Below are 26,191 nucleotides of genomic sequence, written 5' to 3' on the forward strand. Positions count from 1 at the left end.
GGGGAAGGAAATCTAGGATATGAGAATGACCTGACATAGCAGAGTTAGCACTAACAAGCCATGAAATTAAATTATTGGCAAGGATTGCTTTCTAATTAAGCAACCGGGTTAGAAGAAAAACCTACAGCCACTGCGGCCCTCCAGGACTGTGATTGAGGACCCCTGTGCTAGACTAAGGTAGTGAGTCTTCACCCTGGTATTTAAAATTGAGACTGAAGGGGCATCTCTTACATAAGCAAGCAGATCATTCTACAGCTTCAGGGTCCAGTAGCTAAAAGCTCAACTGCTCGTTGTCATTTTATGAATCATTGGAGTCAAAAGTAGACTGGCATCTTGAGATCTTAAGGTTTGCTCTAGTTTGTAAATGTACATCAATGAGCCAAAACATTATAACCACCTGCTAAATATGCTGATGCTCTTCCATGTGATGCCAAAACAGCTCTGCCCCAATGAGGCATGGACTCTACCTCTGTGGTATCTGCCACCGGGATGCTAGTAGCAGATTTTCTAACTCTTCTATACTGTAAGTTGTGAGATGGAGCTGCCATGGATCAGACTTGTTATTCTGACACATGCTACAGAAGCTCATTTTGATTAAGAGCTAGGGAATATGGAGGGCAGTACAATACCCTTAACTTTTTTTTTTTTTTGGTGATAAAATATTTATTGAGATACTTTAAAGAAAAACAAAAGCCATTTTGACAAGAATTAAATTAAAACCCAATGCTCAACATTCACACCCCACTCCACCATTCCATAACACAACCCAACCCCACCCTACCACATTCAAATTGAAAGAAAACTACAAGCACAGGAAAGGAGAACAGCAAGAGAAAGAATGGCATGGTCCTGACCCCATTAAGAAGAAGTAAAGCTAAGGCTTAGGGCAGCCGTGTTGAAGATACTTTTCGAGGTTCTGTAGGATCTGTTTATTCAGAGTAAATTCTTTCAGAGGTACTGAACTGGGAGCAGGTGGTGGTCTGTGATCCCAGCAGGAGCAGACTCCTGTCCTTTGTTTAGGGTATTTAATATCCTTTCAGAGTAGCAAGTACCCAATAGGAATGGTTCAGCGCTTGCAGTTTGGGAAACAAAAAGCAAGATTGGTTTCAGCCATTGTTAAGGTATTCAGTTTCAGTACTTAGTCCCAGCAACATTAAGCCTGCTGTTATGAAGGTATTCAGAAGTTCAGCCCTTTTAGTGGTGGAACACTGGATTGGTCTCAGCTGCTTGAAGGTACTCGGAGGTTCAGTGTTAAATCCTTGTGGTGTTGGAAAACTGAAAACATGATAGTTCTGCAGTGTGCACCATCTCTTGTTAAGGATACCAATGTTCCTCTGAAACAAGGTTAGCAAGCATGGGGACATCATTTAGACATTTCCAGGATTAACTTGTCCACCAATAACCCCACAAAGCTGAAGTGCCTTTCTTGGACACTTTCATGATAAAGCACAGCTTTCAAAATGTTAAAAGAATTATTTCAAACAAAGGATATTTCAGCTGCATACAAGAGTCTTCTTTATTATATTCTCTTTTTACTTTTCATGCTCAGCATTTTAGAAATGCCTTAAAACTCAAAAAGGGTAAATATTTGAAATGAATAGATTTATGTTCATCTGATTTGTTTTTATTTATTTTAATCGGTATTATCTTTGTGCATTTTATTTAGGCCATCTTAATTATGGTGCGCAGACCATACAATATTTAGTAGCCTATTGTTTTATGGTATGTTGTCATAAACAAGGAAATAACTTAAAGGAAACACAGGGAGAGTGAGTGGCAAACAGTGTCCCTAAATGATCTGGAAGATGAAGACCTTCACCTGACTCTACCCACCAATCTTCCCACTGATATGTCATTATTAAAGGTCCTCCACTTGACAATGTGGTCATAAGAAGAAGATGAACTAGTCACTCCTCCACAATGTCATTTGGAATGTATGTCTTTCAAATCCCTTCAGGGTTCTATCTTACTAAATAAACAGGGAGTATGCTTCTTTTGGTCATCTCTGCTTCTTTTATAGCATAATGTCAGTTACATTTATAGGTTTATAGGGTCACTAACTGTGTTACCCATCTAAGATGGTTTGAAATCTAAGAAATTAACACAGACCTCTCTGTGAAAATTTGCAGTGCATTGTGCAGTGCACATGCCTCTGTTATACTTGGTATGAATGGTAAAATGTTTGGGATGTGCCATCTATTGGAATAACATATACAATGCATTTTATTGGTACAAATGTTCGTGGGGTGCCATCTATTGGAAATACAGAGTGTGGCAGATGACCAGGGACCTTGTCCCACTGGGACACTTGGGAGAGGGGCAATATATTCCCCTGGACACAAGAGGGCAGCCCCCCTGGATTCCATCAGGCCATGGACCCCCACAGGGCTGAGCTTCCCAGCTCCATCTCCGTGGCCCTGATGGAATCCAGGGGGGCTGCCCTCTTGTGTCCAGGAGAATATATTGCCCCTCTCCCAGTCCTTCCCTCTTCCAGGCGTCCCAGTGGGGCAAGGTCCCTGGTCGTCTGCCAGAAGAGACCTAGCAATGGGACAGGCAGACAGACAGAGTCACGGACACCTCTTCTTTTACTATGGTGAATTATTGTCACATATACAGAGTACAGCAAAATTTACAATTTCATGTAATAATCAACATGCAAAATGTCATATCCTTCTGGAGCCATCATAAATGAGTGTATCTACAGGTTTTGTGAAGCTGGTGCCAATCCAAGCAGCATAATCGACATCCCCACTTAGAGCACCACGGCAGGACACTGGTGCGGTGGTCAGCACTGCTGTTCCATAGCACCAGAGTGTCAGGTTTGATTCCTACTGTTGGAAGTCGGCAAGTTCTCCAGTTAGCAAGTGAGTTGCGAGTTAGATTAATTGGCTCCAGACGTAACTGAATATGACTCTGTAAGTCATTGTGCACTGCAATGGATGGCGTTCCCATGCAGCATTACTCTCTGCATTGTATTCAGATAGGTAATGGCTCTTTGTGTCCCTAAATTGGATAAGAAGGTGTGGAGGATTGCCGGCTTTCCATGCCGGTCCGCACCCCCAGGCCGCCAGGAGGAGCTCTCCTGACAGCAGGATCATGCCCCGAGGTCCAGCAGGGCATTATGGACCTTGTAGTATTTTTACACAACCCTGCTGGATACCTTGGGGGCCACCAGGAGTCGCTGTGGGGAGGCTTATGGGCTCTTTTATGCCCTATGACCCGGGAGTACGTCATGGTCACGTGACAGGAACGAACAACGTGCTCCCGGGTTAAAGAAAGGACTGATTGCCCTGACCCGGAAGGAGTAAGGAACTATGGACTGTCAGGACAGGAATACCTCCGGGTCAGGGGCTATAAAAGGATGGTGCCTCAGTCCAGACACTGAGCTGTGCTGGGAGGTGGAGGAGCAAAGTGTCTGGGCGAGGAGGAGAGGTTATTGTATTCATTATTGTTAGTTTATTGTATGAGTAGTGTGGAGGGTGCTTGGTGCACATTTGTGATAGAAGAAAATAAAGAATCTTGGACTTTTACCCGGTGTCTGGAGTTATACCTGAGGGTTCAAGGGAGCACTAGCGCCCCCTACTGCCACAAAGGATAGAAAATTGGATTATTCTCTTAAAACATGCTTAAGTCCTCATCCATTGGCAATAGTCATAATGTAAAAAAAGAAAAAATGCTAGGTCGGGGGTAATACCTTTTGAAAGCACTCTAGGTAAAGGTGACATTGTTGATTTAAATGAAAATCCCAACAATACCTGAGGACATTAAAAGTAAGACCGTGGTTCTCAAACTGTGAGGCGGACCCCCCTAGGGGGGCGCAAAGATGTGAAAAAAAGAAAACAAGAACTGAAAATATGAAAAATACATCTATTGAAACCAAAACAAATTAACTTAAACTACATTCTGATACTAGAAAAATTAAATATAGAGTTAGATAAATGTCGATAAAAGTTAAGTAGGTATAATAAAATATGCATCTGTGATCTATCAATAATTTAAAAATGAACAAATTGGTATTAGTGGGCTACTTTCAAAAAAACCTTAGGGGGGGCGCAATTAAAACTGTTATGAAAACTCGGGTCACAAATACTTAAAGGTTGAGAAACGCTGAAGTAAGAGATACTTTAAACTGTTCAGGTAAGAATCCTTTTTATTCTAGCCTGACGTCTTGTCAAGCTGAATAGAAGTACAGCACATGCTGGGAAATTTGAAAAATGAAGCAGGGATTTAGGTTTTTTTTTATATAATGTTTGCTTATTTACGTTTGAAAATTAACTTTGATCTTTTTTTTGACAATGTACCAAACATTTTTCTTGTGCTGTAATGATGTAAATATACAATGGTATCGGTTTGCGTTTGCTTCTATTTTGGCATAGAAGGGTGTAAGTGACGCAGCTGTACAAAAGAGGACAGTTTTCAGTGTCTTTTTCGGTGTGACTCTTGCTGCAGCTGTTTTTGAAACTGCCAAAGAGCTCGCTCACTCTCTCGTCTCATTTTGCTTGAGAGAACACAATATTGAAGAAAAGAAGCACCCTGGGAACAGAATGGTCATCAGCATCTTACTACTGCTGCTTGGACTGGACTGTTAAGAAATCCCGGTTGTATGATTCTTCCTATCATTATATATTTACTGTTAATGGTTTGGATGCAAATTAACATTATTCATTTTTCAAACCCTAAATAGAGTTGCGGGAAGCTGGAGCCGATCCCAACAAGCATAGGGTGCAAGGCCGTAAAGATCCTTGAACAGGGCTCCTCTCCATCACAATTAATACAAGTCTACACCTTTGTCTAATTATTACTAGCAAGACAAGAAGCTAAATTGTCCATTTCTTGTCTACCTGTAGTCTGTTAAAAGAGCTTGCAAGTACACTTTCGAGAAGTACTCGATTGATACTAAACAGGGTTGAAGTAAAGGTTAGCATGCAGGACATCAGAGGTCCATAGGTTTGAATAGGTGGGGTATAATTCAAACAGTAAGACAAGTAAGAGACAGTCCCGCATGACCAGAGGTGATTCTCAAACAAGAATAAATGCCTGGGGATAACTTGTTAAAAAGTTGGTAGTGAATAGCATCAAAATCTGCCACGAAAAAAGGCCACACCAACAGGGTTTCTTCCTAAAATTCCAAATTTCTCCAATTTGTTCAATTCAAACTGCCAGGGTTTTAGGAAGAGAGACCTGACTCTGAAAGAAAACAGAAAGCTAAAATAGCTGTTTTACATTCTAGATAATAGGCTACCTGGTGGCCCTCTGTTTTAACATGATGATTGGTTTCTGGTCCATCGTGGTCAGGAATACCCCGTGGATGGAATGGCTTTCTTCATGAATGGAGCACCTAACAGATTATTTTGCCTCCTTCTCGGTCATTCATTTAAGTCCAGTCTTGGTGTCCTTGATATGCCTCAAGGAGTAGTCGGCGTCTGTTCACGATTCATCTCTTCAGCAGAACTCAGAACTCATTCCGCCCCCATTCTAGTCCAGCTGTCAGACTGTTCGTGTCCTTTCAGCTCCAGCCACCTGTAATCCCTTAAAATCTTATCTATACTAGTTCTAACCAATAGTAGGTGCAACAATTGGTTTCTAAAGTATGAATTACTCTTTTCAAAGTACATATTTTTATCATAATACAATTTTCATGATAGTTACATAGTTGGTTTTGACATGTCTTCATTCACCTCCATTAAAAAAAAAAAAACACAAAGAAGTTTATTTAGTTGTTTGTTGCTCTGACTTCTTAAATACTCTGAGGGAGGAAAGTAAAAGTCAAACTATTTCTTTATTTCTACAGATAATTACATAAAAGAATGAAGGACATCATTTTATTAATTTACAAGTGCAAAAGGATACACTTTCAGTTTTAAAAAAAAACAACAGAAGCAAAATACACCTAGAATGAAACAGGTAATTCATTACATTTATTGCATATGAGCTCCCATCCTACACCCCCTTGACTTTACACATTTCAGGCTTATAGGCAGAATAGTTCATATTGTAGTGTGCTGTTCAGAAATATTTTGGGTTCTAATCAGGATGGAGCTAAAAATGCAGAATTACCTTCTTAATGCTACACGACACTTTACATCTACTGTATTGTACTGCATGTAACAGTTGGAATATGTCTTATCTTGCAAATTCATCTGTTTAAAATATTTAAAACACATTTTTAATTTATCCTATTTTTTTTTTGTGATTTTGTCTTACCCAATGTCATATTTTTGTACACTTAATAAATTATACCTCAGGAAATATATACTTTAAATGAAACTGCAGATTGCAACAGCTAACAACTCAAACACAAAGAAATAAAAATAAAACAAAAGCACATTCATAGCAACGGCTGTATGATAGTTTTGCCAATGAATGAATAGTAGGATTCTCTACATTTACGTATCTGTCTAATGAACTCTATAAAACAAAACAACAAAAAAGATTTAGAAATGCACATACTATTTACAAAAAGTGGTATCTGGTATGCAGTTTACAGATGTACTTTAGAATTACATATTTTCTGGATGTTCTTGTACTTTTGCTTATTTGGCTTCAACCTTTAAGTCACTATATATGTCACTTCTGGCTCCTTGTAGTTCCTATTAAACAAAAGTATAATTAGTCACATTTCTTTATGTATCCATCTATCCAATTTCAAAGCATCCTGATCTAGTTAGTTATGCATCATGAGAGCCAACAATTAACCCTTCTCTAGTGGGAATAATAGAAGAACAACTCTGAAGGGGATGCCAGTCACTTGAAGGGCTCACAATGGGCTTACCCACCACCACAGATGCCAGCCCAGTTTCGAGTCAGCACTTAGCCCAAAACTTGTGTTGTTGGAATATGGATGGTAAATCAGAGTATCTGGAGAAAAACCTCTCCACACATGCCAAGTCCTCACACAGACTGGCTCACATTTGAGCCCAGCAGTCTGGACTTGTAAGAACGCAGTGCTAACCATTACAGCTGTATACAGCCTAGCATTTTTTTTACATTTAATAGTCTTTCGTTCTTCTAATTTAATAGATTTTCTTTATTTCATGATCTGCATTTTCTGAGCCTATTTTTCTTCTTATATTCTCTGATTTCCTTATGCTTGCTTCTCTGTTGTTTTTCCATGTTTCTCATTGTTTACATGAGAAAGACATTTGGCAGTGGCTGAAGAACCAAACGTAACATGCCAGCTCCATGTGAACATCATGAATTGTAGCACTGCCATAAAATGTATTTTCTGGTTTCTCATGCTAGATAAGCCTACCTGGTAAGGTGATTCATCTTTATCCTCTTTTTCTTTAAGTTTGAGGCCCCCTTGAGCTGCAGAGAGAGAAACAATTAATTTTGTTTAAAAAATGAAGCCCATAATATTAAATCGAATACTCAAAAATGTTCAGTTTTAGTCTTATAAGAAATGAGTTTAAACCTTCAGGACCAAAAACAAAACAATTTTAGCAATTGATGAAGGCCATAAAGTGGAAAGCACTGCTGCCTTATGAGGTTAGCCATTATCTGTATGGGGTTGGTAGGTCATCCTCTTCCCTTGCCTGTATGGGGCTTCCTTCAGGCACTTCCAATCTTACTCCCAAATCCCCCAAATATGTGATTCAAAGTTGATCCTGTGTGACCCTGAGACTGGGTGTGTGCTTGGCTGGGCCTGGTGATAGACTGGTGCCCTGTCCAGGGTTTTCTCCCACGTTGCTTCCTGTTCTGCAGGGTGAGACTTCATCCCCATCAACCCTGAATTAAGTCAAACCGTATTAAAGATTTCAGAATAGCAGCTCCCTAATTATCCAGCAGGAGGTGCCACATGTGCAGACTTTCAATGAAAAAAGAGCCAGGAAGAGAAGATAATCCCATTAGTAATACTGTTTTAACATTGCCTCTGACCACTCGAGGGCAGTGTGTGCCAAACCCACAAGGCTGCTGCTGTGAAAGACCACTAGTTTGGTACTCTGTGATACTGGGATATAGGGAACATGTAGGGGCATCTGGTGCTGCTTAAGGGAACCCCTCAAAGTTACCATAATGACTTTCAATGGCCACTGGGTGATGCAGAAGAACTCTTGAAAGGTTGGCACTTCCAGCCAATATCATATCTGTCAGTTTTGAGGTCACAGAGTATGAGAGCTGAACTGCTTGGAAAAGGAAGACCAGAGGAGCAAGAAGGAGAGCAGGAGAGAACCTCTGGTAGTGGGAAAGTGGACCAGCCATCCCATGGGGTAGATGAGGAGCTTTTGTTGTTTAGATAAGCTTAAAGGCTAAAGTTTTATTTATTTATTTATTTATATTCTATATTATATATATATTATATATATATTATATATTTATATATATTCTATATTTATTTTATATTCTTTATTTATATTCTATAACCTTTATCTGCTCATATTATTCCTTTATTTTTCAGTAAGTTCTCCTTTGCCTTTTACTTTGGTTTCCTTTGTCATCACTTTGGTCTGAGGTCAGCTAGCAAGCACCCCCAAAAGTCCACAATAGGTTTAAGAATGCCATGTTAATGTTATGCAATGGATGTTGCTTGTACACTTATAGGACTTTTTTGTACAATTTACATGATGTTTCAAGTTGCCAGACAATTTACAAACTAACCACCCTGAGCTGCTGCTGAAGACTTCACCTTGCAGTTAAACTATGTGTAAGAAGCCATTTTCCTAGTTCTATAAGATTCATAAATATTTTACTAGATGATAATGCATAATCTATGGGAGGTTCCTATAACCCCCCATAAGTAGAATTGTTTTGGTATATTCTTGCCATTTCTAACAGCTTTGAGTAAACATTATTCTTCAGTCAGTGACAGTTTAAACCGTAGTTGTGTTCGTGCTAATGCACGTGATCTTGCCTGGACACGTGTTTGTGCCCGCGCCTACGGGCTTTTTGAATGTGTAAAGTAAATTGTAAAACCGCACATATTTAAGTGTTGAACCGTACGCTTACGGCTTACAGAAGAAGAAATTAAGAACCTCTAAGAATAGAAAGAAGAAGTAAGGAACCTTTAAGTACAGAAGTAAAGTTTCTCAAGAAAAGCTAAGTTTAGAGAAGACATATTTTTTCCTCTTTTATTTTCCTTTTTTATTCTGTGTGTGTGTAACTATTATTTGTTTTATTCTTATGTGGATTATTTGCCTTTAACTTTCACCAAATATTTTTAAAACAAACTTTTAGACTGAGAAAAATTTCTTTCGACACGCATTTTACCTGTGCTTGACATTGCCTTACGCTTCGGCGGCTACACTGTAATCAAGCTGAGAAGTCAAGCAAACTGACACTGAGGATAAAGTCGCAAATGGCTAGGGCAGCATTATTATAGCAACATTCTCAAAACGTTTTCTCCACTTTAGCATACTGACAGGACTAGGCACTGATCAAGCCCTAACCTTCATAAAGTGGTGCTAGTCTATGACATGGCCCATGTATAGGTGAATGTATTGGTTAAAGCAGGGGTGTCGAACTCCAGTCCTGGAGGGCCACAGTGGCTGCAGGTTTTCATGCTAACCATCTTCTTCATTAGTGACCTGTTTTTATTACTAATTACAGTGGTGTGAAAAACTATTACCCCCTTCCTGATTTACTTTAAAATACTGCTTATGGTTTATAAAGCCTTAAATAATCTCGCTCCATCTTATATATCGGAATGCCTGACACATTATATTCCAAATCGTAACCTTAGATCTTCAAATGAGTGTCTCCTTATAATTCCAAAAGCTAAACAAAAGAAGTGGTGAGGCGGCCTTCTGCTGTTATGCACCTAAAATCTGGAATAGCCTGCCAATAGGAATTCGCCAGGCTAATACAGTAGAGCACTTTAAAACACTGCTGAAAACACATTACTTTAACATGGCCTTCTCATAACTTCACTTTAACTTAATACTGATACTCTGTATGTTCAATTCATCATAATAACTATTCATAGTGGCTCTTAAATCCGTACTGACCCCTACTCTCTCTTCTGTTTCTTTTTCCGGTTTCTTTGTGGTGGCGGCCTGCGCCACCACCCTACTCAAAGCATCATGATGCACCAACATTGATGGACTGAAAGCCAGAAGTCTACGTGACCATCATCATCAGGTCCTTCCATGAAAACCCTAAATACAAAGAGGACTGTTTGACTTATGTTAGGTAGAATGTCCAGAGGGGGCTGGGCGGTCTCGTGGTCTGGAACCCCTACAGATTTTATTTTTTTTCTCCAGCTCTTGGAGTTTTTTTTTTGTTTTTTCTGTCCACCCTGGCCATAGGACCTTACTTATTCAATGTTAATTAATGTTGACTTATGTTTATTTTTTATTGTGTCTTCTATTTTTCTATTCATTTTGTAAAGCACTTTGAGCTACATTTTTTTGTATGAATATGTGCTATATAAATAAATGTTGATTGATTTTTTTTCTCCCTAAATAATAAAAACCATCATTTAAAAACTGCATTTAGTGCTTACTTGTGTTATATTTGACTAATGGTTAAATGTGTTTGATGATCAGAAACATTTTGTGTGACAAACATGCAAAAGAATAAGAAATCAGGAAGGGGGCAAATAGTTTTTCACACCACTGTAACTTCTTTTGCCTTTGTTTTAATTAACTTGACTCAGACCCCTTAGTTCTTTCTTTTTCCTTAAATAGCAGCCAAACAATAATGAGACACAAAGCAAGTTGCCACATCACCAGCTAACCACATTATTTGAACATAAAGAAAGGTGACGGTCTCAGTAAGGTTGATCTCTCATTTCACCACATTCTGACAGCGTTCTTAGAAAAAACAGAAAATCAAAAGTTTTGGAAATGTCTGCTGTGGCAGAATGAGAGCAGCAACAAACCATGGAATTAAGTAACAAGTTTAATTAACAGCAAGAATTGGCTTCTCATTAAGGAACTGGCTGGAGTTTGAAGCCCCAGTTTAGCTGGGCATCTGTTGGTTCGTTTTACATCTCATTTCTGTTTTAATGAAGAAAGGAATAAATTCAAAGGACTGAATCCTGAAAAACAGGGCTATTAAAATGAAGGGAAAATAAGTTAATTGGCAGTGAAAACTGGTCACTGATTAGGAAAAGGGTTAGAACGAAAACCAGCAGCCGCTGCAGCCCTCTAGAACCAGAGTTTGACACCCATGAGTTAAAGAGACAGCAACTGGGGTTAGATTTGGAGGTGTGAGACAGTAGCACTAACCTTGATCTTGGTCTTAATCGAAAGCTTATGACTTGATACATTCTGGTAATTCAGAAAATTTGAGGTGGCTCCAAACTCGACAAAGTAATCTGCAATTGTGGGCTTCTTATGGCAAAACAATTGGCAAATGGAATGACATGTCAGAAATAAAAAGAACACCTTAAAGACATCTTCTGCACATCAAGCAAATTGCAGAGACAGATGCCTTCAAGAGGGACACCATAGTAGGAAGAAGTGCAGCACCATCTACTGAGAGTCAAATGTGGGATTAAGAATGCAAGAATGACAAAGAAGGAGAAGTGCACGCCTGTGTCTAACTAGTTGTTATTATTATGAAACTTTAGCAAATAGCTGAAATAACTAAAGAACAGCATACGTTATACTAGTATTTGATATATTAGGAAATAAAGTGTATATTTTAATTTACACTTTTAGCACTTGATTTAGATAAAGTATATGAAAAATGTGCTCTTACATCTAGAGATCAGTTCCAAATTTTGTACAGGGTGATTTAAAAAGGTGAACAGTTTCAAAAATGTATTATTCAGTAAGCAGCTGAACATGAAGGATGCACCAAATTGTCACCCCTCATTTTTTCCTATGACTGACTGCCTTGCCAACCACTAGCAATGATATTGTAATGAATGGTATGTGTGTAGCGCTGGTAGTGGGAGCCAATCAGGCCACAAGCATTTCCGCGGGCTGTTGGGTTGACATTACGAGGGACAGGCAGTAGTTGTGTTTCAGACTTTGGGTACGGACACATACATACTATATATGCCTCAAGCTTACCCCAACAAAAGAATTACCTGCACCTTTACTGTTGGTAATTTGCTGGAGACATTGGAGTTGCTGAATAAACTCTTGCTGCTGAAATCTGTTGTCGTGTGAGTATTTCAACCATGCTGATTCAAAGAAAGTGAAAGTACAATATGCTGTAAAGAGTCTGGGAAAATTTAGACTACGGGATCTGTGTGTGTTGTGTGACCCAAGAGGAACATTGAGTGATTACAATTAAGAAATAAATCTCTGAGAAATCATTTACAAATTAGTTTAGGATTTGTGCTCATATGCTATTTAGTCACTAAGTAATACATTTTTAGAAGCGTTTAATTCTTTTTGAATTGCCCAGCACCTGATGACTAATATCATTAACAAATTGTCACTTTATACTGCATTATATATATCTGGCCAAATTTTAGAAAATGTACATTAATTATTTAGAAGGATTCACTATTAAGGAGCAATATAATGAAACCACATTTGTTTTACATCTGTTAGAAAAATGTATAGAGCTAGATAGATTGATACTTATAGTGTTTCACTGATTGCAAAAACAGTGACATTTTTTATATTTAAAAAACAAAAATTGAACTTTATAGTCTCACTGATAAGAGAGAACCTGTTGCAAGACTTGTAAGTGTATTCTGTAAATGAAGTAAAATCAGATTTTAGAAAGTCATTAAATCTAAATAATTTTGTTTTTAAGTATTGCTAAACTATTTAATATTATTAATTGTTTGAGGACTTTTCATCAAAGCATCCATTTTCCAAGTGATAGGGAGACAGAGTCCATCCAAGTGACATTAGTAGTAACCTGCTCTGAATGGGATGGCACTCTACTGCAGACAAACATATGAACACATCTGCACTAACTTGTCTTCCACTAATTATATATCTATGTTTAATAAGGATATAGGGATACTTTTCTTATTTATTATTTTTACCTAATCTTATTTGTTTTTTCTCTCCTTGTACCTCTCTCTTTGATGTCTTATAAAGCTCTTTAAGCTCAATTCTTTGTATGAAAGTGTGCTATATTTATAAATGTTGATGTTGTTTTGTGTGAGGCCAACTTTGAGTCACCAGCTAAAAGAACCTGCACATAAATATGGGATACATGAAGAAATCTCACACTTATATGGAGACGAAGTGCAGACTACAAAAAGACAGGGATTGAATCTGAGTTCCTGCAACACATTTTTGTGCCACTCAAAAGGTCTAACAGAAAACGAAACAGTACGATATTTGGTAAATGTTTAATTAGAGAAACCTCTCTCATTGTGCCCACCATGTCCCCCAAATGGTGACTGGTTTCAGTGACTTCTTGGCCCGTCACAAGTCCACCACCAGTTCTTTTGTCTTGCTGGTGTTGAGTTGCAGGTTGTTGTCTCTGCCCAACAAGACAAAGTTCTCCATGACTTTGCTGTAATCTGACTTATCTCCGTTATTAATGCAGCTCTTGTGGTATGAAATTTTGTACATGTATATAAGCTGATAAATATTTTGTATGTCTTGATTTGTAACTTAGACAAAGCATATAATATTAGTGTTACATTATTGATAAGAACAGCAATGGTCTGATGGTGGGAAAGTGCCTAAAACCAGTTTCTCTGCAGGACTCTGTCAATCAACCACCACAGGAAAGCCACACTACCTTGCTGGCCAGCATCAGCTTAACAATTGGGGGCAGGTATGAAACCAAATCAGAAGCCATTAAGCACCACAATGCCCTATTGGCTGTAGGGTATTATATAGAGAATCTATAAATTTGTTTGCTTTACCCTTCCCTATTCTCTCATACCATCTGATGAAGAGGCATCTCACACATCATGAACTGAAAAAGACCACACTGAGAAGCACAACTCGGCAGTCATATTGAGACAGGCATGTGACCTGTCCTGAAGAAAGCTGACCAAAAGCGAGGCCTTAACTGAGGCCTTTTAAGTAACAAACAAGTCTGTGTGCTGCCTGAAATTACACATCAGCATTTATCAGGTTGTATGGTTCCCAATATTCACTTGTACTTTGCTTATTGTTATTACTTATGAATATTATCAATTATAAATTATTTAAAGTTTAACTTAACTCAGGCTTGTCTTTTACTACACCTAATTACCTGAGATTACAAATGTAGAAGGGAAGGTGGGGAGAAGTTATATACTACAATACCTTATAAACAAGGGTAAATCTTTGAGATCTGAGGCTACACAATATAGAGCTCTACCAAGACAAAACAGCAGCCTAAGATGGATGATGTATTATCTGTCTTGTGAGTCTGTATTCTGATTTATTAGGTTTCTGTTGCTGAATGCACTTGAATTCCCCCATGGGATTAATAAAGTTTATCTAATCTAATCTAAGATTCTCAACTTCCACTTTCCATCCATTCATTTTCTTACCTGATTACTGTATATACTCACGTATAAGTCAGGTTTTGAAACTCAAAAAAAGATCATAAAATCAGACCCCGTCTTATACACCCATTCAAAAATGTGACATTTATTTTTTTTTCACATCTTCTTGCCTCCTCTAATCTCGCATCAGTTTCTCAAACACATCAAATTTCTTTTGCTACTTCAACGACTTTTAATTTAAAACCAGCTTCATATTTTCTTCTGATCGAACGCTCCATCGTAGATAAGGGATGCTCTTATGATAAAGGTGTATGAGGGTGTGATATACAAAAAACACAAATCAGCGCAAACGTTGCTTCGGAACAGTTCGGGTCTTACCGTGTGGTCACATATGCAGCTCATGCCGCACCCCCATAGAAAAAAAGGCACTGTGCTCCGTGGTTACTCTCTCAGGTGCACATTAGCTTATCATAATCTCTTGTACCAATAGCAGGAGTTTTCTGCATTCGACTATATAAGACCGACATTATAAAATACCAGAAATTATACTGTAAAAACAAGTCCTGACTTATCCGCAGGAGAACTTATCCGCAAATGTATATGGTATTCATTTTGGGTAGAGGAAAAGTAATAAAGGGAAACTTGTGTCCAAAATGCTCTATGTTCAATGTACTCTGCAGCCGCATTTGATGTTGGAAGAAATGTGGCTGCTCCAATTGCCAAAAAGACCAACTGCATCAGATCTTTTAGAACCAAGCAAAAAAACCCAACAATGAACTATTTTAACATGTTTACATTGGGTAGTATGCCCGGTGGAGACGGAGTGGCCATTTGGCCTTGGAACCGCAGCATCTCACTGGCTGGGGATTCTGCTTTTCTGTTCTCTCTGGCCATTTGGCCTTGGTATTGAACTTATCATTAGAAACTTTAAAATACAGTGGAACCTCGGTTCACGACCATAATTCATTCCAGAACTTTGGTTGTAAACCGAGTTGGTCGTGAACCGAAGCAGTTTCCCCCATAGGATTGTATGTAAATACAATTAATCAGTTCCAGACCGTACAAACTGTATGTAAATATGTAAAAATATGTAAAGATTAAGCACAAATATAGTTAATTACACCATAGAATCCACAGTGTAATAGTAAACTAATGTAAAAACATTGAATAACACTGATACAAAACACCCAGGCTCCCTGATCAGCTACACGAGCTGGCTCGCTCGCGCTCTCTCTCTGTAGCACACACACCACCAAAGCCCCTCCCTACCTCAGCTTCAGGAGCAGGCTGGCTCACGCGCTCTCTCTCTGTGTAGCGCGAGCGCACGCACACACACACACACACACACACACACACCCCTATCCTCCCCACCATCCCTTCCCTGTCAGCTGCCCGGCTCTCTCTCTGCGCTTGCTTGCTCGGGCTCTCTAATCTCTCTGTAGCACGTGCTCACGCAGCATTTTTTTAAAAATGACTTTTAAGCACAGCAGAAAAAAAAATGAACAACAAATCCGAAGCGCTTGCAAAAACCAACTCACAAGCAAACAAAAAAGTAAGATTGCAGGAGATCACGCTATTAAACCTAAAGCCTGATCGCTGTAAACAATGTTTTTAAAATGAGTTTTAAGTACAGCAGAAAAAACATCGCACAAATCCGAACTTCATTTAAAAACCAACTCACAAGCAACCAAAAAAGTAACATTGCAACAAATCACACGATGAAGTCCTCCATGTAAACAATTTTTAATGAGTTTTAAGCACAAGGAAAAAAGCGAACATTTGAAAAAGAGAAATGTAACATCGCACCTAATTGCGCTATGAAAAACTCCATCTGTAAACACTTTCATGAGTTTTAAGCACAAGGAAAAAAGCGAACATTTGAAAAAAGAGAAAAATAACATTGCAACAAATCGCATTATGAACTAAAAAAATAACTTTTGAAAAATCCGTAATACAAAAACCACCAAGAAAACTAACCTTGCATGAAACGAGTTCTGGCATGAAGTGTTTTCCTTCAGGTGTTTTCTCTCTTGTGATTTCTTGGGTTTCTGGTGCTTTTAGCTGTTTAGCTGGTGGGAGTGAAAGCCTCATGCAGCCATTCAAAAAAGAAAGTTCTTGTGACCCTCCACATTACTGGCAGTCTGGCTTTGTTTACATTGTGCTGCTTGAAAGCACGAGGGTTCTCAGATTGGTAAATGAGTAAACTGGTAAGCAGTTTTTCCACCTCTTGTAATTTCTTTCTTCACTTCGATTTCAATTTTCTTCAAAACTTACTTCTGACCACTCTCCACTTGTTTAGAAGCCATAGTTAACTGCAAAAGCACACGAAATACTATAGAGCACAAAGAGAGTGCACGTCTTATTGAAAACAATGAACAAGGAGCGGCTTTGCTTAAATGAAAAAGCATGGCAGCTCTCTTTCTCTCTCAGGCTGCCTGTGGTGGGGGGATGGTTCACTTGCACTACAGCCTACAGATAGGCAGGCAAACACATGCAGCAATCTCCTCCTCCCCCCCCTCCCCCCCCTTACCCAGCAGGCACGTGCTCGCTCGCTCTTGCTCTCTCTCTCTTACTCTCTCAGCTCAGCTCAGCTCAGCTCAGACAGGCAAGGGAAACTGGCTTGTTCGTATACCGAGTGTGTGGTTGTGAACCGAGGCAAAAGTTTGGCGAGCTTTTTGGTCGTGAACCGAGTTGTACGTGAACCGGGACGTTCGTGAACCGAGGTTCCACTGTATATATATCTTTTATTCATAATTAAGGACTCTGTTTCTTTTTGTCGGTATTATGTAAGTGGAAATTGGTTAATTCTTTTATTTTTTCATTTATTTATTAGATTTTTGTCTGTAACATCTTATTAAACAGTTGGATCTACATGTTTTGCATGAGTATGTAGTACTGTATAAATTTAAATGTTATTATTGTTGGTGTAAGAGAGGAGAGTGTCCTGATTGAGAAAATCATGAGGAAATGCCAAACCAGGTGCAGGTAGACTTCATGAAAGCAACTTTCAGCTCCTTCAAAAGATAAACGAAAATAGATCCAAAATTCAGGGTGCAAAATGTCTTGAGTGAAAATGACCAGGAAATGTCATTAACAGGTGGAACAAAATCACAGTTAAAAAACAGGATGTATGTAAGAGGAAGGGTCACAAACAAAACATCTGACAAAACACTAGCAATTTCACGAAAGCCCCTTTAATTGAGATCAAGAAGAGAGATCCAAAACTTGAACTATGAGTCTAGTATGCTGCCATTTTTTGTAGTGACAGCATTGCAGTGGCAGACGTCCCATGATGTAAGTCACATGACTGACAATCATGCATAGTCATGGCAAACAACCTGATGTTACCCATGGCAAAATAAAACAAACAGACAACACCCCCATGCAATACAAAATAGACTCACAATAGTGACAGCAAAATGATACATTTTAACAATCAAGATCCAACATAAAACTTGCATGAAAGCCAAAAGCTACATTTTGGGAAACCCAGATTTGTTTATAACATAACTCATAAACAATTACCAAAATGTTCTCCTAAAAAGTATGCTTTTACAGAGTATTGGTGTGGTTTTCTATTGAAATACAACTTTTAGGGGGCTTTCATATGCTAAATCCCTTTGCTTATTTTGCTTATGTCATTTATTATAATATAGCAATTAACATTTAGTCCTATCAAAGCAAAAGCTGACAGTTAAAAATAATATGAAGCTGTCGTCTTTGAAAAGGGAATGTTTTCTGTGCTTTGTAGTTTCAGCATCTGAAACAAGCTATTTTAGGGATGCTAGGTGACACTTCATATCAGTCACACATTGGTCTTTACTGTGACCAACAGTTAAACCAAACAGAGGCCAGACATAGAAAATGAAGGTCAAGATAGCTTTTAAAACGGAATATTTTAAGTAATTCACATGCTGCACTTCTTAGCTGGTGCTTTTAGACTAGTAAGCTTTACTTCTCATAAACCTCTTGTTTGCTGCTGTTTTTGTTATTCTTGTGTTACATACTTAAATTAAAGGAGATGCTCCAGTTTCCCATAATTCCACAGATTGTCTGTTAAAGCTTTTCATGTATCCTCTTTTGAAAAAGAACAAGCCAACCCTGGACTGTATGGCAGTCCACCACAGAATATGTTCAGAATATGTCTTTCACCTCAGCATTGTCACAGGGTCAACACAAAGGAATTCTCTAGCGGGGGAATTGTCCCACTCTTATCTCACTTTTTAATACTGTGCTATATAAAACAGAGATAGCTTTCATAAAAATGGAAAATGTATGTTTTTGTCAGATTGTACATGTGGATGTTAAACCCAGTTTTCAGCAGTTTAAAAAGAGTCCCCACAAAATACTCTGATGAACAGTACTGCACCTTTGATAGCCTCCAAGCGACTTTTATTCAGACGGCTGGTGAAGTAGAAGACAGACAGTGCAATGAGAACAGTGAGGAGTATGTCACCGACAATGATCCCGACTATGGCACTCAGGTCCAGCTGGTAACAGGAGTGACAGTCTGTAAAGTCAATCAATCAATATCAATCAATGTTTTATTAATAAAACACATTTAAACAGACAGATGCCAACCATACAGACCTGTAATTAAACTCAGAATAAACACAACTTCAGAATAAAATCAATACATATATTAAATGTATAAAAGTGATAAATTAGAAATAAAACACAAACATAAATCATATCAAACCATTGTCAAATAAAACACTACTACCTTTAAACAGCTCCATAAACCAAGGAGATTTTAATTGAGATTTAAAAATATAAATAGTGTTTAAGGACCGAATGTAAAAGGGTAAACTGATCCATAAAATCGAGGCAGGAACAAAAAAAAAAAATGGACGATCACTCTTAAGCCTCAATGGTGATCACGGGATGGAAAGAACCTTTTGATCAGGATGATCTCAAAGGCCTACAGGTGGAGTAGGAGTGAAAGAGATCTGAGATATAACGTGGGGCTAAATCATTGAGTGTTTTAATGACAAATAATGAACCTTTAAACTACATTCTATATTTTACTGGCAGCTAATGGAGAGAGGCCAGCACTGGAGAAATATGTTCTGTCTTCTTAGTACCTGTCAAGAGAACAACTGGTACGTTTAGGACAAGCTGCAAAGACTGACTAATACCCAAATAAAGAGAATTACAGTAGTCAAGATGAAAAGAAATAAATGCTTGGGCGGCTCTCTCTAAATCTTTATACGAAAGCAAGGAGATGAACAAGAGAGAAAGATCAAAAGATCAGTAAATGATCAATCATAATGGAATCATCATCAAAATTTAATGAGGAAAAATACTGTAGGTTTAAAAAAAGACAAATCAAAACAGTCAAATTTAAATTAGCATCAATTTACATTAAGCCTTGATTATTTATTGCATGAAAAAACACATCATGAAGGTATGATTGCAGGGCAAACAAAATAGAATTAAATAAAAGAGAACCAAATCAGTTCTATTTTCTTTCCTTATGCGCATATTAGGAAGAATCTCCCCTTTGCCCTCCAGCCCAATGATAGTGGCACAAATGACAAAACTCTCCCACTCACCTCCAAACCTTCCTCCCAACCTGTCCCTGATCTCATGCCAGTAACTCCATGCCAGCTAAACCTTTGCCTCTAATTCTACGATTAATGAGACTCGGACAGACGGCAGTTAGGAAGGCCCCCTGAAAGTGCCCTGGTTGTCTCACCACAGTTAGCCCAAACACCTGGCATCCCATACCCTATTTAAAGCAGGGGTTGCCAACTCCAGTGCATGGAGGACCACCGTGGCTGCAGGTTTTCATTCTAACCCTATTCTTAATGAGTGATCTGTTTTTGCTGCTAATTAACTTCTTTTGAATTAATTTTAATAGACTTGTTGTTGAAGACTCAGACCCCTTAATCGTTTCTTTTTCCTTAATTAGCAGCCAAACAATAATGAGATACAAAATTAGCCAAAACAACTTGTGTCTATCATACAATATCTGAAAATAAAGATGAAGGTCTCAGGAGTGTTGATCTGCTCAGGTTCCCAAAACATTTTAGCAGATGCTCTTAGAAAAGAGAAAATCAACAATTTCAGAAATATCTGCCACTGCACAATGAGAGCAGCAACAAGCCACGGCATTAAAGAACGGTTTTAGTGAACAACAAAAATCGGCACCTCATTAAGCAGCTGGCTGGAGTGAATAGAGTTTGAGGCCTTCACTTAGCTGGTCTTCTGTTGGCTCCCTCACTTCACATTTCATTACTGTTTGGGTGCCATTTAAGGAAAGAAATGAAGCAATTCAGAGGAACGATGAAGAAATGCAGGGGAACAAATCTTAAAGGAGAAGTCCATTAAAATGAATTCACGAGAAGTTAATTAGCAGCACAAGCAGAGCACTCATTAAGAAAGGGTTAGAATGAAAATCTGCAGCCACGGTGGTCCTCCAGGACTGGACTTGGCAACCCCAGATTTAAAGGGACAGTGCCACTCCATGCAGTACCTCTGACTTATGGCAATATCCTGTCAACCTCTTTCCAGCTATAATAAATGTTGCAATATGTATACAAATTATTTACACAGAGTATAGTTAACTGTAAACCATATGTTGCCATATGCTGCTATATTCAACGCATTTACACTATGTATCCAAATAATGACCAAGAAGACCAGAAATGACCAAATTACAACAAAAGAAGGATTTAAGGTAATATAGGGATCACAGAACAGTCAGTCATTTTCCAACCCACTATATCCTAACACAGGGTCATGGGGGTCTGCTGGAGCCAATCCCAGCCAACACAGGGTGCAAGGCAGGATCAAATCCCTGGGCAGGGCACCAGCCCACCGATACACACACGCCCACACTAGGGACAATTTAGGATTGCCAATGCACCCAACCTGCATGTCTTTGGGAGGAAACCGGAGCACCCGGAGGAAACCCATGCAGACACGGAGAGAACCCGGGACTCCTTACTGCAAGGCAGCAGCGCTACCACTGCGCCACTGTGCTACCCGATCACAAAACAAGGCAAACAAAATGGAAAATATTACAAAAGGCTTAATGCCTCACTGTGTCTGCCAGTACAGGTGACTGTCTCTTACTATCACATGGCTTACACAGACCAGCTACCCAAGAGAAAAGCTCTCCCTGTTACTTGCTGGCACTATATTCATATACACAGGAAATGATCCTGGAAATCCTACCAGACTCTGCTTTTACATCAAGCGTCACAGGGTGTCCAGGAGCAGTCCAGGGCTGACTGAATTTTACTTTTTGAATACAGTCAGACCCACCGTTTACTGTGTTTTACTCACTTGGTGCCTGTTGTCCTAAAATAAGGACTCCATGGGAGGAGGATGTGCATGGTACTTCATTGAGACATGCATGTAGTGAAGGGTTTGAGTTGCAGTTGTGACCAAAGTTTTCAATGTTGTTCCACCAAGACCCTTATTTTCTTTGCATAAGAAGTTAAATTGGAAATTAAAATGAGACGTATTTATGACGGAAACCTTTCTACTCTCACAGGGCTGTGAAAATCTTGAATAATTTATAATACATTATCAATTTGAACAGATACCCTGATGACAGAATGTGTTATTAGCCCAAATATGCTGTTGAATAATCAGACCAGTGAAGTAAAAGGTCTCATCTCTAAACATCATTATAGTCCTTATTTGACTTGATTAGTGACTCACAAGTTCAGTCTCCACTTTGGCTGCAGCTTTTTATTCTAACCAATTTCACAATCATTGAGTTGTTTTTACCTTTGATCTCATTGTTTAATTAGCTATAATTTTTGCATTGAGGAAGAAAGCAAAGTTGCAGGAATCTGAAGCAAACTACCGAGACATGCAGTTGAAGCTGAAACTTTGACAACCATTAAGAAGTACCTGGATGAGATATTGGGACAGCTTTGCTATTAGCTGAACAAGCAAGACTGATGGACTGAAAGGTCTGCTGTTGTAATTTAGATTGAGAAAAGTGCAGTAGTGTGAGGAGAATATTTATAAGAAATATCTTTTAAAGCTTAACACTGTTTTGTCATGTTTTTTTAAATTCTCATTATTCTGCAGAACCTCCTCTCTTATATGCAATCGACTATTGATAATTAGTGACAAACACTGTAGTCACTGGAGCAGACAATATGAAGTATTAAAAGGCAGCTATTTCACTGTTACCCACTTCCATGATTACTAGAAAGTGATGGCTTAAATAACCCAAACATTGAAAAATAATAATAATTTAAAATAATTTAATGCCCAAATTCAGGCTTCATTCTGTAATTATTTATAATATCCAGTTTGTAATTTTTGGATTAATACAAAAAAAATAAGATAAACTAAGATGAACTAACAGCTTGCTTAAGGCAGGAGACCAAGTAAAAGAAGCAATTGGTTGGGACAAAAACCTGCAGCCACAGGAGGTCTAATGCACCAGAATGTTCCAGAATTATACTTCATCAAAAGGGAATTAGAAATGTTTACATTATAATTTCATCCAAATGAAATGTTGCCATGAGAATTTGATTTGGATCAGCTTTTGTAAAACACCAGTTACTCAAACACTCTCAGGCTGTCACTTAACACTTGGATTAGGTTAATTTCCAGGCTAGAGTGTCATTTCTCTTCATACATTTTTTTTATTTTTTAGTTGTAATGTTTTAAAAGATATGCCATGAAGAGGTATAAAAGTGTACTTACTTTGCTGTCCATTGGTGGAACCTAGAAAGAGATAAGAGAAAATGCGTAAGTCACGGACAGACACTCAAGGCTGGGATTCAGTAACTGCTGCATGAGTAGAGCTCTCTGTTATTTTAATCGATGAGCTCCCTTAAGATTTGTACAGCAAAAGAACATACGAGAACATGCATATTGTTGCATACATATTTTTTTCTAGTACATCTGTAGTCAAACATAGCATAAATATAACTGAAAGGCTGATATATTTTTGGCTTCTGCAATACTGCTTGTTGATAATAAAGTCGCACTTTACGTTCTCGTCATTAAAATTAGGTAATTAAAGTGGAGAAGGACAAACAAACTGTGATTGCATTCACTACACTTTTGGCACGCAGACTTATTTTTCTAAATTGGAAGAATCCTAACTCTCCTCTTTTAAGTCAGCGGGAAACCGATGTTTTATACTATTTGAAATTGGAAAAAATCAAATTCTCAGTTAGAGGATCTGTGCAGAACTTTTTCAAAACCTGGCAGGATCTAATCAATAATATTTTAGAATAAGCCTTTAAAGCACCAAGGAAGTAATTCTCTCCGCATTTCTTTTTCTTCTCCATTCATCTCTATTGCCCTATTAAACTCATCAATTTAGGTATGTTTACAAGCCTTACGTTTTACTCTGTTGGCCATGCTCTCTTTCTCAGGGGTGGGGGGCGATTTGTTTTCAATCCTATTTTTTGTAAAAGTTGATCTATTTGTATGGAATGATTACAATAATTTTTTTTTTTTAAATTAGGTAATTAATACAGGTGAATATCATCAAAAATTTGACAAGTTCAAAGCTTACACCCATAGCATAGTGCAAAGGAAGACTTGAAACACACAGCAGCAATCTAATTGGCCTTGGAGGAATTCAATTGCTCCCAGCACATCGCACATCAAGGTTTTAACACTAGAATCCTTGAAGCTTACGATTTTCTTTGTTGTCCTTACATTTTTCTGACATACGTCAAGAATCTCGTAGCTCCTTTTCACTTTGCTTAAAGCCCACTTTTGTTTTGCAAATGTGTGGTTTAGCAGAACACAGCCTGCTCGTGATTTGAAATAAATTCATTTCATGTGTGTTCCATATCTACAACGATCTGAGTAAATACAGAATGACAGAGGAAATGCGAGGCAAGAAATGCTGAACACACGGCTTAAACAGAAAATGTTTTCATCTATCTTCTTATATAATATGCTACCGTGGCTGTCTGTTTGTCTGTCCAGGATTTCAAATCACCTGTAGCTCACAAACCGTTTGACCTATTGACCTAAAATGTGGTACACATATACTACGTGACATCTACTGTCCACTTTCTTAGGGATGATTTATATTACTCTTTTTATATTTATTTTATTTTATTGTAGAATCAGGGTGGCGCGTGTGGCACATACGTCTGGCACCATTCTCATCCCTACCACCTTCACCGTCACTTCCTTTACCTCTAATTTAAATCATTCTTGAGGCAGATCGAACACTTAAGTGCCAGTTTAAGTGAAAAATTAAGAAAAACGTATTGCGTAATTGCAACACAAAAACTGACTTAATCAGTTTTAACGCAAAAAGATGCCAACGGAAGAAGAGAAGAAGTGGGCCGCTAGGGTGGAGAAAAGAAGAGCAGCAAGCACATCAACCTCTGAGCAAACAAATGCTAAACGTACAGAGAAAGAGGATGAAAACTATAAGTCAAGTGTATTCACTGCACGTTATCGTGCAGTACGCCTTTACTGGTTACAGTATAATGTTGACGTGAAGTGTAGAATGTGTAAAGACGTATGCAAACGTCTTTTACTTTGTATCGACTGATAGTTGAGCTTCAGCCACATGTCAATTAAGCAATTTCTTTTTCTTTGGATTTATTCTTGAATATGAGCATACTTATTTAGTTATACCTTTTGTGAAAGTGTTTATTGAATATTTGGGTTTCAGTCTTCACACATCCTACACTTCATGTCAACATTATACTGCAATTTATGATAATGTTTTCTGTTATTATTACTATAACTTATGAAAACATTTTCTGTTTTTGCCGAGTGTTCAGCATTTCAGGGATTCTAGTGTTATAATAAAAAGTCAAACCAGTCATTTTCAGGATTAGACTTAACATACTGTACATGTTTAGGTAGAGACATCTCTTCTCAAGCAACTACCGTGTTATTTAAGTCACAACATTTACATTCAATGTCCCACATACAGCAGCTAAAAATATTTCTGTAAGCAGAGATGTAATAAAGCCATTTTCAAATCACTAAGTTGTCTTGGCAGTACTCTTTGGTTATCTCTCATGTTTGATAGTTAGTTCACCAATATGAGCCATCAATAAAACACAGAATCTAATAATAGAATAGCAGCAAAACATGGGTGGCTTGCAGTAAGTTCAATTATTTTTCTCACTGATTATAGCACTTAAATATGAGACAGTGCTGTTGATGGCATGGCGGTGCACTGATTGCTCTCTCGTAGCTCCAGATAACTGCGTTCATAATTCAGCTGGTCACTCTCTATGTGCACTTTGCACCTGGTCCTGTTCTCTGCTTACTCAAATTTTGGTCCTGCAAAGTTGTATGAGATGACCTCTGTTGGTCCACACAAAGCTAACTAATTTTGACATCAATTAGGAAACCTCCATTCTGTCCAGACAGAATGTGAATGTGCTACAAAAATACAGCAATACAGAAACAAATAGAAACATACACTCACAAAAGTCTCATAAAAGGGAGAACCAACATTCACTTCATTTCTGCTAAATCTGTTCCAACACAAGCCCTAAAGTGCTGCTTGCCATTAGTCTAAGCTGTTAAATTCTTTGTGTGTTTTATCCAAATAAAATTCTTACCGCATTGTTGCATAATGTATGTACTGTAATAATTCAACCAGCAGAGTGGTGTATTGTGTTGGCTGTTCATTTGTTTATGTTTAGTTCATCCATTCTTTTGCTTCTTTTCTTACCGGCCCAATGTAAATCCAGAAAAGCAAAAGCCAGAGCCATTAATGTAGATGGACACAATGCAAGAATCACTCCTGGCAAAGGTGCCAGTCTATCATTGACCAACCTAGTTGGAGTCACCAGGTAACCTACTGCTTGTGTCTTTGAGCTGCAGGAGAAGACCGGAGTATGTGAAGAAAAGCCAATGTAGACATGCAGACAAAGAGACAGAATGTGAATACAGCAGATGGCGACCTTTGCT

The 26,191-nt window shown here is 38.3% G+C and overlaps 1 protein-coding gene across 1 annotated transcript in view; it reads right to left on the reverse strand.

Annotated features, from left to right (window-relative positions):
• Positions 1 to 5,760: 5,760 nt before the first annotated feature.
• LOC120541716 (transmembrane immune signaling adaptor TYROBP) overlaps positions 5,761 to 26,191 on the reverse strand; it is a 32,045-nt gene continuing 11,614 nt past the window's right edge. Inside the window, exons 2-5 of the mRNA XM_039773599.1 lie at positions 22,985 to 23,005; positions 18,675 to 18,815; positions 7,253 to 7,308; positions 5,761 to 6,590 (exon numbers count right to left, since the gene is read on the reverse strand). Coding sequence (XP_039629533.1) covers positions 6,534 to 6,590; positions 7,253 to 7,308; positions 18,675 to 18,815; positions 22,985 to 23,005 — 275 coding nt within the window. The 3' untranslated portion in view covers positions 5,761 to 6,533. The remainder of the gene's footprint in view (positions 6,591 to 7,252; positions 7,309 to 18,674; positions 18,816 to 22,984; positions 23,006 to 26,191) is intronic.

This window comes from Polypterus senegalus, chromosome 12 (assembly GCF_016835505.1).
Source record: "Polypterus senegalus isolate Bchr_013 chromosome 12, ASM1683550v1, whole genome shotgun sequence".
NCBI lineage: Eukaryota > Metazoa > Chordata > Cladistia > Polypteriformes > Polypteridae > Polypterus > Polypterus senegalus.